Genomic DNA, 12065 nt, shown 5'->3' with positions numbered 1-12065 from the left:
TGTGTGTAGCGTCTTCAATGCACAATGTATTCCGATCTAGTGTAACCAGCTCATACTCAATGGTAAGAATGAATTGCAAAATTCACAGCAGAGTACACAAGACAACACCTCTGAGGTTTTATAGGTTCGGTGCATATTGTTACATCAATGAAGATCACTGTTGGTCCATTAAATACATACTTCAAAAGACCAATATGTCCATTCGACTTATCTACTGCAAAATCTAAGCGTTTTCACAATATATGCCCAATCTCTTTCAGGATCAGCTCTTCAAAACATGCAGCACAAGCTTCTTCTTTTCCAAAATAATTTATATCATAGATAAAAAAAAAACCGAAACAAAACATGGTGGAGGCGTGTTGACGATATTTTAAAGACTGGAAAAAGATATTCTAACAATTGAGGTCACTTTTTTCAGCTCGAAACATTTTTGGGGCTTCTTTAAAAACACGTTTGTAATCGGCGTTGCACGCAGTGTGAATGCAAAGAGATCTTACCTGCATCTGTAGCTCGGCGTCAGTCTGCAACATTTTTGTTTTAGCTTTGGCATCAAACACAAACGGGTAAGAGCAGAGGGTCACGGAGTCCTGTGCAATTGCAAAATACATTACAATGTGGTTTTCGACCAACAGCAATGATGGGACAACGTCAAGATAAACAATGACTAGATTACCTGCATAATGGATGGCCGGACTTTCTAAGGAAGGAAAAGGGAGAGAATAAATCAGCGAGGTGCAGATAGATGTTACATGGTATAAGTACAGAGTATACAGTAGTAACGCTTACAAATTATTGCTCATGTAACGTCTCATTATTTTATATAAACATTATATGCCACACAGAAAAGCGTACTGACAAAAGGTCGCACTCGTGCCATATTGTTTCATTTATGGCACAGACAGGGCTGTCTCGGTCATTTGGGCTCGGCTGTCTTGCCGCGAGCAAATCTCCTCGGGGGTTTAGCCGCTACTCGCCTCGCTGAAGGGATCTCTCGCCGCTGTCCGCTTCGCCGCTAAGGTAAGCCCCTAACTTAACCCTAAAACCAACGGATACCCCATACCCTAAAAACCTTAACTCCCTTAACCCAAAACCCATTCTCCTACCTCTACTCAAAACGCTTACCCTAAAAAGGTTCATCCCTTAGCCTAAAACTCCTATCCTTAACTCGCTGTCCTAACCGTTAAATGAACTTACCTTGGCGAAGCGGCCGGGGCCAAGTGTCCAGCGGTGGAGCGTCCCTCAGCAGCGGTAACACCGGCGGAGACTTGCTCATGACGAGACACCCGCAACACACACACACACTCTTTGATAAAGTCTCCTTTGAGACGAAACACGTTAGAGCTGTACACGCTCTCTGTATGCCTTTCCATTTTTTGGATGAATAAATAATATTTTTACTTATACTGCGCTTGGTTGATTCCGGAGCTCGGTGAGCAGTGACCACCATTTTTACCAATTTTCCTGCATTATCTACAGGCTGGAGCACGCATTGTGAGCAGTTTGTGTGGGGGTCCTTTCTCATTTTTTCAGCAAGAACAGGCGGACACGGACAGCTTATCGTGAGTACCGGCCAGCTGACGTATGGTGTGGGACACAGGGTGCGGTAAGGGAAGCTATTGAGGACACCGTATCTTGCAGATGGACCGCAGTGATATTTCTTGTTATTGTATTGTTACAAGCTTATTAACCCCCCCCACCCTGGCGGAGTCCTTTACCAACACACCGAAGACATATAACTCATTCAACAAACTCCCCCCACACGTTGACATAACCGAGGGAATCAGAGACATTTGCTGCATTATATCTTTATTACATTATTGCCATTGATAGAGCATTGGCTTTTTTTGGGGGTTACACACACACACACACACTAAATTAAAAAAAATGACCATGTAATAACACTCATCAGGGTTGGATAAGATGACAGTGAGCTCTAATAAACACTCAGAGTTATGGCTTCTAAGGTCTTATGACAGTTACCCACAAGACAGAAACATCCCTTGTGTAAAAAATCTACTATAATATACAATGAAAACATTACCATCCTCTTGTTCGTCCAAGAAGTGCATTTTTCTTTAGTGTCCCATATCTCTGTGTAAAGCCTTGTCTAGCTTGTTCCTGTTCTGAACAGTGACTGGTAATCTACCCTTTTATAGTGTTTAGACCTCTGTATGACATCATAGTGATCAAAACACTTGTGCTGCCAAGTTCTGATGAGCTCAGCTCACCTCACATACATCAGCTCTGTATCTGGATGAATGAAGCAGCAGCTGTATTTAAAAACATGGATGCTACATGCTATGTCCATGTGAACTGCAGTGAGAGAAGGCTGGTTTCGGAATCTAGACTCAATGGTAATACTGTATTAAAAAAAATTAATTGGTTACCAGATGACAGAAGAAAACAATATCTATTAAACAGTTTAATCCCTTTAGTGCTGAAGGAACCAGACACACAATTTATGGCATGTAGTTTCTACATGGAAATTAACTGGTACGTCATTAAGAACGTTTTGTATGTCATCGCTTGTCTGATTATTTTTTATGTTACGTTAATCATCCTAATAAAAGTGTGCACACACACACACACACACATTATGAATGTTGCATCACATCTGTGAAATGCAAATGCAGATGAAGGTACAAGATACATTACACAACCCAGCCTTCCATTAAATGTATGTTATCTAATAATAACTCATTCACAACGCCACTTCTGCCCCGGTTGAAACCTTAGAAAACACAGTTAAAATCATAACGCTGGTCTCCGTTCCCCCGGATTGAAATCTTACCAATCCTGCTTGATTTAGGAACCACATGAGGTAATCTTCCTGAATGTCCACCAGGTTGGAAATTTCAGGGATGTAAAATGTATCATTCTCCACGTGTTGCACCTTCATATTCACCTGGAGTAGAAAAGCAGCCAGGTGTTTTATGTAGCTTAGTTTTTTTTTTTTTAAACACAGGAAAATATGTTTTTAGTATTAATTTTTTTGATCATGCTTTTGACGAGCGCCTCCCCTCTGCTCCTTGGAACATAGTAAACCTCATTTAAGACACATAAATGGCTACATTTTGAAACGTGACATAACACGATTACGCTCACTAGATGCCACAATTTAATTAATGCTCACGTCTAGAATCGTCACATGCCCAGCACAACAATTCAAAAACCACACGTAATTAATGCCCATCCTATTTTTACAGGTGGCGTCACCTTGGTTGGATTTGAAGGCTGGGCAGGAAGAGAATAAAACTAAAACACATCCACACAGTGAGCAACAATCGGTCAGTGTTTTTCCCCAGACAGTCATAAAAGTACCTTGTGCATCTTTTCTAGAAGTCGGAGTGCCGCAGTGATGTAGCTTGCGAACAGCACGGGGATAAGCAAGGTCTTTCTTCCGTTCAGCAGATAGACCACCGCTCCTTTATAGAGGTCGATCAGTTTGAAGAAGTAGTTTGGACAGATCCGGGACCACCAGTTATCTGAAAGCACAAAAACCAAGAGAAATGTTGTAACCCACTGAGTTCTACTAGTTGCATGTACCATTTTCTCACAGGAATCTGGTGTCCCGGTGGGAAAACTGGAGACGAAAACTTGTAACCCACGGGAACATATTATGACCAAGGAGACCGACGGCTTGTCAGGTGTATTATTTTTGAAGTGAAACATCTTTCGTGGCACCTAGTCCTGGTAGAACAAAACTGGATAGATGGGGGCGAAATGTGAAACGGAAGTGACGTCACATAATGGACGCCGCTCCGCTCACACGTCCCCCGTCACATGCGGAGGCGATAGCCGAAGGCGCCGCTCCAAATCGCCGCCGCACCCCCCCACTCCCCACCACCCACTCCCCACCCCCCACACACCCGGCTGCTGACATATGCGTATGCATATGCCTAACGGCCCGCGTAACTGTTCCACGACCGCTGCCATGCCGCGCATGCGCAGTTGTGATGGCGCCACTGACGGACGCAACACATGCGCAGCAGCGGCATTCCACACACTCCTAACACCCATTGGCAGCAGCGCCATTCAGCCCTCCACTGACGCGGGCATTCGCGGGCCCCCTGCGCCCGCAGGAAGCGCGGCACAGTGGCGCATGTACCCCAGGGGGGGGTGCAGAATTTGCGTGCATGCGGGGGGGAGAGAGGTGGTGCGCAATGTTACACCCCGCCCCTGGCTGCAGCAGGACACAAATACACTGACTGACTGACCCCCCCACACACACACTGACTGACCCCCCCCCACATACACACTGACTCCCCCCCCCACACACACACTGCCTGACACACAGACACACACTGCCTGACACACAGACACACACATACACACTGACTCCCACACATACACACACACACACTGACTGACACATACACACAAGGAATTCACACTTAGTGCAAATAGCTAATACAGGGGATGTGTGCCGAGCACGCGCATTATAAGTCAAATTTATTTGCGTTTTGTCAATGAAATTGTATTTTGATTTTTAAATTAAAACATATAGATAGGATACTTAAAATCCACCAGCGGATTGTATCCAATGACGGTTTTGGATTAATCGGCGCGGATTGAACCTAACAATCCGTCGGCGGAATTAACACGGCGGAGCGGATTTCGCCCGGATTGAAACTGTAACAATCTGTCAGCGGATTTAACCCGGCGCAGCGGATTTTGAATGGTAAATTTAAAAAAAATGGGGTACGGATTTTGACTGGTTCGCCCATCTCTAGGGAAGACCCTCAACAAATTGCAGTTTATTTAGAATTTAAACGTGCAGAGGTTATGCCAAATTATAGCAGTCGAGGTGAGCAAAAGTACAACATTAAATACTCTAAACCGGCTCTGGGTAAATCGTTACCCAGTATTAAATATGAATCATTCATCATCCAGGTGAGAGGTGTGCAACGGCATGCAAAGGATGACAATACATATAGCTGCCTGTTGGGTGGAGAGGTGGCACCTGTAACTTTATCTCTATACACGGAAACCTTGGGATGGGGGGGGGCGGGGGCGGGGGGAAAAAAATCGCAAAAATGCAAAGTAGCGATCAGCAGTATTATCTTGATCTCCGGGATGTTCTAAAATCGATGGTACTTGGATTAATGACTGAATGTACGATTATGATGTGTATGTCTATACTGCCACGGGTGAAACGGTCGGTTTTGGCCCAGATTCTGAGGAATTCCATGAACGTGTCGGGTAAAATCCTCAGCATAGTCCATAGACACTGTAATGGCCCATCGGATTAATACAGCGGGGGTCCCTGCATTTGAACGGGACTCACTCTGTGTGAATTCTACCAGGCTGCAAGTCCCATTCAAAAGCAGGGACCCGCGCTGTGTTAATCCGATGGGCCATTACAGTGTCTATGTACTATGCTGCAGTGTGTTTGCGAGATGCTTGTTGATTTTCCTCACACACTTGGCCAGAACCGACAGTTGCATCTGTACCTTCAATATCTCAAGTTGTTAAATAAAACACATGTAAATAAAGCTACTGGTACACACCCGAGTCTCGCTCTATAGCTCTTTCGTTTCAGCCTGTAGGTGCGACTGCTGAATGTAGTACGTGTTACAAAATCCGCATAGAGGAACATTTATTAATAGATCACATTAATAAAAAAAATAATGCAAACCACATCTTTAAGAGGATTAGGGATGAATTCACAGGGTACTGTATGCAATGCTGATGGTACAGAATGATACAGGTCCTGCTTCTCTTACCCAACACTTTGCTTGGGTTGGCGTCCAGCCGTAAGATTGCCATGGCTAAGGGAAGAGTCAGTGTGATGTAATACTTGGAGTCCTGGAGCAGAGGGAATTCAGGGAGGATGAGGTAAATCCTCATTGCTTCGACATCGGGTGGGGAGCTGGATAGTTGTGGAATCAGGAAGCTTTCAAAGCCTTTCAGGATCTGAAAGGAGGATAATACGCACAATGCAGCAACTGCAAAATACTACAGCTTCTACAAACAGCCATTTACAGGGTCACCATCTCGTGGTGTGAAATCACAGGTTTCAGTTTTATTCAATCCGCACGGGACGTGCACAAAAACATAAAACAAAGCGGTGTATCGTTTTTGAAACCATGTTCTACATTGTCAACGTATGCTGGTGTCCAATGTCAGAAATCATGCTTCTTACATGTAACGATCGCTTAGGCTTGTTATATACATAGTGTGCGCTGGTGCGCATGGTGTGCGCGTTTAGTTAATATAGCCCACGCAGCTATAGGGCGTCGCTCTGATGTCACACGCTGTGATTGGCACGCAGCGCGAAAATACAAATAACTTGTATTTTCCCAGATCTGCCGCGCCAACGCTCACGGCTGTTCACGCGCGTCTGAAGTATAGCAACTGCAGGGTCATACCCGGCAATCATCATTGACGCGCGTGCGCACGGTAGCGCACGCACTATATTACAGCCCTTAGGTGCTGCAGTTAACACCAACCATTGAATTTGTTCATTTAATAAATACACAATAGAAGAAAATCATCGTTGATTAGAGAGAAAAAAAAAACAAAAAAAGCAAAAAACTTTGACACATCCAATTAAAATATTGCACCAAGTAACTCCTCCGCTGACTTCCAGGAACCCCCCCCCCCCCAAATTGCTCACACATGAGCAGTGCCAAGTTCTTACACACATGTATTGATCCTTATGGGTCTATTCATTTACCCTTTTGGGTGCCAGAGTGCCACAGCCCTTCTGGCAAACAGCGGTCACGAGACTGCGGCGTCCCTTAACCCAGAAACAGAAGAGAAGCCGTCCTCTCCCACTGCCCTACACTACAGATTGCGTCCTGGATGCGATCTCCCCTAGAAAACGCACACTCAAAGGGCATGAGCCAGCCACTGTGTCATAGTGGCAACTGGAGTGCCAGACCCAAAGACAGAGGCGACGTGTTGGGGCACTCAAAACGGGTTAAACAGCGAGAAGGTTTCAAGCTACTTATTCATTTAACAGCTCTCTCATGTTTAAGCAGTTTGATGGTGTTTTTTTTTAGTTAATGATCTGGTTTCTGGCTGTGGAAATCCATATCACATTCAAATTTTAAAAGGAAAATGAAGAAACGATGCAAAATGACGCATTCACGTGGTATTCAAGATTAGATTCAACAGGGAAATTGGCCCACATGCTTTCACCCACGCCAGGCTGGAGAGATTGATTTTTTCCAGCTATGATAATGAATCCGGTTTCTTTCCAGAAATGGAACGGGTTCATGAGAGAGAGAGATAACGAGGGAGAGTGAGAAAGGACAGAAGTAGGACGAAGACGAATAGTATTAAATAGAGTAATAGACCACATTTGTCCAGAAAGGTGCATGCAAGTTTCTGATAACAGTACGTCCTTTTTATTGCTACCTAGTGGATCTAACTTTTGGGAGGAACGACAGTTTCTCGCCCTGTGATGCCAAAGTAATACAATAACGGTATGCAATGCACATCACACCCTACAATTTGTTTTTATTGAAGAACCCTTTGAAGGCAAGGAACTTCTAGATAGGTGACTTGGTTAGACGTTGGCTATGTACCTGCATACTAGAAAATACTTTACCTGCTCAAGAAGTCTAGAATGGTGGGCGTTCATCAGCTTCTCAAACAGCGTTCTGATGGAGCACAGGCTGATTCCTGGGATTTTTGGACTTGTTTTAAAATGTTCATCATTTCTGCAAACATGGAGTAAAACACACCTTGATTAAGAAAAAGTAGAAAACGGTAAATATTTGTGATAAACAATATACGCAAAGACAAACACGCAATCCCTGCAAGCTGAGAGAAAAAAAAAAATACATGAAGGCTATATTCTATGCTGGCAGTGTGGGGGTTAAACCCGTTGAAGTTCGGCCTAGTTCACGGCGGCAGCGCGAGCGCGCCTCCACGCACACCCCTGCAGTCCCAGCGATGCGTGCGCTAGCTGCAGGAGATGGGTTGTGGCGATTGGGGGCGTGGCGAATGCGTCACGGAGCTGGTTCGCCCTCATTGGCTGAACCAGCTCACGTGACGCTGACGTCACGCGACTGCAGCCTGCAATTTCAATTTCTGTTGTGGCGGCAAAATGTAGCTGCGTCGCCGCGCGCAGCGCCTCGGGCACTTGAGGAACTACCTTAAATTAATCAGGCAAGAGTCCTTGAAGTGCGCACGGTCGCAAGCACGTAGCGATGCCCCACAAGGTCGAGCGCACTCTGCTTATTTCACAACACGGCGTGCGCCTCTGTCTGCTGGGCGATGTGTGCTTATCCCCAGCAGACTGAATCATGCGACTTGGATGACGGAGGATATGGAAGTCCCGCCTCCATGTAATAAAAAAAAAGAAACTGTGTGTGATTTCATTGGCTGGCGAAGTACACGTGACGCTGCTGCAGCATGAAATTACCACTGGAGTTGTCTCCCTCATGTGTTGCAGCGTCAACACTGTACTTCGCCGCCAGGAGTCGTTTCTAGTTTGAACGCTGCCCATCACAAACATCGCGAAGCAGGCAGAGTGAGCGAGCCAGAGTCTTGCATGAGAGCTGGCTCAGAGCTAGGCTACAATGTTGCAGCTTCCTGGCACATGAGGCATGACTCAGAGCTAGGAAGATTCCAGTAGCTCATGTGACCAGTGAGGTGATGCAGTGCAACCCTTTGTTTTGGCCAGAGACTTGGGAAGGAAAGGTTCACACGCCCAGGTATATAAATTGGGGAACCACCCTTTAGGATTAGGTGTGTCCTGGGGTCCCGAGTGAAGAAAGGCCTGAGAAGGTGAGCTGGGTTAGCCGCTTAGGCGCTGACCCGTGCTGACGCTTGTCAGTGAGCCCCTGCAGCCGCAATGAGAACGGCTTTAGCAGGGGCTCGTGCATGCGTCCGCAAGCGTGCGGATTCGTAGGTCTTAAATTTCTAATTTGAGCGCACACGGGAGCGCAGGGCCGGTCACGTGAGCGGTTCGCTTAATGAGGGCGAACCAGCTCCGTGACGTCACTGGCCCGCCCCCCGCCACGCCCCCGGACGGCGTGCGACCTAATTCCAGGGAAAGCACCCGCTTTCCCTCAGCGCGCCTCTGTGCGGCTGCAGTACCATGGACTCAGCCTTAAGTGGGGCCCAGTTGTGCCAGAGTATAGACCCCAGGGAAGGCAAGCAGAGCAGCAAGCCATATCATAGATTGTAAGCAGGGATTTCCTTTCCTATTGTCTGATTTTGCTGCACTTATTGTATAATTATAATTCCCTGTACTGTATTCTTTGTGATGCGCCGAGTACACTTTTGGTGCTATATAAAGACATACAATACAATCAGGCAGGAGAATAAAGGGGAAGCCTTTCTCCTTGCACAGAGCACAGAGGAGGGAGATTCCTAACGGTGGGTTCCTGGAGCTAGGAGACCAAGAGCAGCTACCCCAACGTGGGAGGGGGTGAAGCCAGCCTACACGTGGAAGGGGTAGTGTGAGGTGCTAGTTCTGATTTACAGGGAGCTAAAACCTGTCCTGATTGTTGCTGTTCATGCTGATTCTGCTGACAATTAACCTCAACCAGTGTGCAAAGTCCCTGATCTACAAGTTCCTGCAAAGGGTCACCCCTGCCTCTGACAGAGCCCTTGCAGGTGGAGGCGCTGCAGCCTACCCTGTGAAAGAGAATATCTACCCTCCAAGCTCCCTGTCCTGCGGAAGCCCGGGCTCCTGGATACCTGCAGGTGAGCCCCACGAACACCATATCACCCTTCTATCTCCCTTAGATAAGGGGGGGGAGGGGTTAAAAAGGGTGTGTAATATATATATATAATATATACATACATCAAAATCAGTGCTATTGGGTGTGACCAAATGTACTGTATATAACAAAAAAACAAAAAGAGCCCCAATGCCACATTTAATGATCCATAAGGTCTCTTCTGGCACCAAAAGGTGCCTTACGGCATGGCACCTTATACAGTAGTAAATATGGGCCAATATGTTTATTTTTTAGAAAGCTTGGTGTTATATTTTTGTCATTTTCTATGACACTATCAAATACTATGTGAAAACCATACATACAGTAATGTGAAAAAGAAAGTACACCCTCTTTGAATTCAATGGTTTTACATATCAGGACATAATAACAATCATCTGTTCCTTAGCAGGTCTTAAAATGAGGTAAATACAACCTCAGATGAACAACACATGACATATTACACCGTGTCATGATTTATTTAACAAAAATAAAGCCACAATGGAGAAGCTGTGTGTGAAAAACTAAGTACACCCTTACTGCTTCCATAGGAATTACATAGTTACATAGTTACATAGTAGATGAAGTTGAAAAAAAGACGTACTGTACGTCCATCAAGTTCAACCTATGCTAAATTTAGACAACAGATACTTTATTCTATATCTATACTTATTGATCCAGAGGAAGGCAAACAAAAAACCCCATTAAGGGGAAAAATTAATTCCTTCCTGACTCCAAGAATTTGCAATCGGATTAATCCCTGGATCAACATCCTTCCCATGTATACTTATTTGGTATATCCCTGTATACCTTTCCCATCTAAAAAGATGTCCAACCTTTTTTTGAACAAATCTATTGTATCTGCCATCACAGTCTCCATGGGTAATGAATTCCACATTTTAACTGCCCTTACTGTAAAGAACCCTTTCCTTTGTATAGTTACATTAAGATGCTAAGTAGCAGACAGGTGCTGCTAATCAAATCCCCTTGATTAATTGATCATCAGCAAGAGTGACCACCTCTATAAAAGCCAAAGTTTTAGCAGTTTGCTGGTCTGCAGCATTCGGGTGTGTGTTAACACAATGCCAAGGAGGAAAGACATCAGCAATGATCTTAGAGAAGCAATTGTTGCTGCCCATCAATCTGGGAAGGGTTATAAGGCCATTACCAAACAACTTAAAGTCCATCATTCTACAGTGACAAAGATTATTCAAAAGTGGAAAACATTCAAGACAGGTGCCAATCTTCCCAGGAGTGGACATCCCAGCATTTTCACCCCAAGGTCATACCGTGCAATGCTCAGAGAAATTGCAAAATACCCAAGAGTTACATCTCAGACTCTACAGGCGTCAGTTAGCATGTTAAATGTTAAAGTTCATGACAGTACAATTAGAAAAAGACTGAACAAGTATGGTTTGTTTGGAAGGGTTTCCAGGAGAAAGCCTCTTCTCTCTAAAAAGAACATGGCAGCACGGCTTAGGTTTGCAAAGTTGCATCTGAACAAACCACAAGACTTCTGTAACAATGTCCTTTGGTCAGACGAGACCAAAATGGAGTTGTTTGGCCATAATGCACAGTGCCACGTTTGGCGAAAACCAAACACAGCATATCAGCACAAACACCTCATACCAACTGTCAAGCACGGTGGTGGAGGGGTGATGATTTGGGCTTGTTTTTGCAGCCACAGGACCTGGGGACCATGCTGTCATTGAGTCGACAATGAACTCCTCTGTATACCAAAGTATTCTAGAGTCAAATGTGAGGCCATCTGTCCGACAGCTAAAGCTTGGCTGAAATTGGGCCATGCAACAGGACAATGATCCCAAGCACACCAGCAAATCTAGACCAGAATGGCTGAAAAATAAAAGAATCAAGGTATTGCAATGGCCCAGTCAAAGTCCAGACCTCAACCTGATTGAAATGCTGTGGCTGGACCTTAAGAGAGCTGTGCATAAACAAATGCCCACAAACCTCAAGGAACTGAAGCAACGTTGTAAAGAAGAGTGGGCCAAAATTCCTCCACAACGATGTGAGAGACTGAAAGTCATACAGAAAACGATTACTTCAAGTTATTGCTGCTAAAGGTGCTTCTACAAGCTATTGAATCATAAGGTGAACTTAGTTTTTCACACATGGCGTCTCCATTTTGGCTTCATCTTTGTTAAATAAATCATGACACGGTGTAATATGTCATGTGTTGTTCATCTGAGGTTGTATTTACCCAATTTTAAGACCTGCTAAGGAACAGACGATTGTTATTATGTCCTGATATGTAAAACCATGGAATTCAAAGAGGGTGTACTTTCTTTTTCACATGACTGTACATACATGCGTATGTACAGACAGATATATACATATACACAATCATTATTTGTGATATTTCAT

The 12065-nt window shown here is 44.8% G+C and overlaps 1 protein-coding gene across 1 annotated transcript in view; it reads right to left on the bottom strand.

Moving 5' to 3' along the window:
• The window catches only part of LOC142463228 (putative E3 ubiquitin-protein ligase HERC3), a 79304-nt gene that overhangs the window by 25623 nt on the left and 41616 nt on the right, over nucleotides 1-12065 (bottom strand). Inside the window, exons 12-17 of the mRNA XM_075565714.1 lie at nucleotides 7559-7670; nucleotides 5727-5916; nucleotides 3322-3485; nucleotides 2792-2905; nucleotides 674-697; nucleotides 498-587 (exon numbers count right to left, since the gene is read on the bottom strand). Of these exons, the coding sequence (XP_075421829.1) occupies nucleotides 498-587; nucleotides 674-697; nucleotides 2792-2905; nucleotides 3322-3485; nucleotides 5727-5916; nucleotides 7559-7670 (694 nt within the window). The remainder of the gene's footprint in view (nucleotides 1-497; nucleotides 588-673; nucleotides 698-2791; nucleotides 2906-3321; nucleotides 3486-5726; nucleotides 5917-7558; nucleotides 7671-12065) is intronic.

This window comes from Ascaphus truei, chromosome 1 (genome assembly GCF_040206685.1).
Source record: "Ascaphus truei isolate aAscTru1 chromosome 1, aAscTru1.hap1, whole genome shotgun sequence".
NCBI lineage: Eukaryota > Metazoa > Chordata > Amphibia > Anura > Ascaphidae > Ascaphus > Ascaphus truei.
The sequence above is the reverse complement of the archived record's forward strand: the minus strand, read 5'-3'. Positions and strand labels throughout refer to the sequence as shown.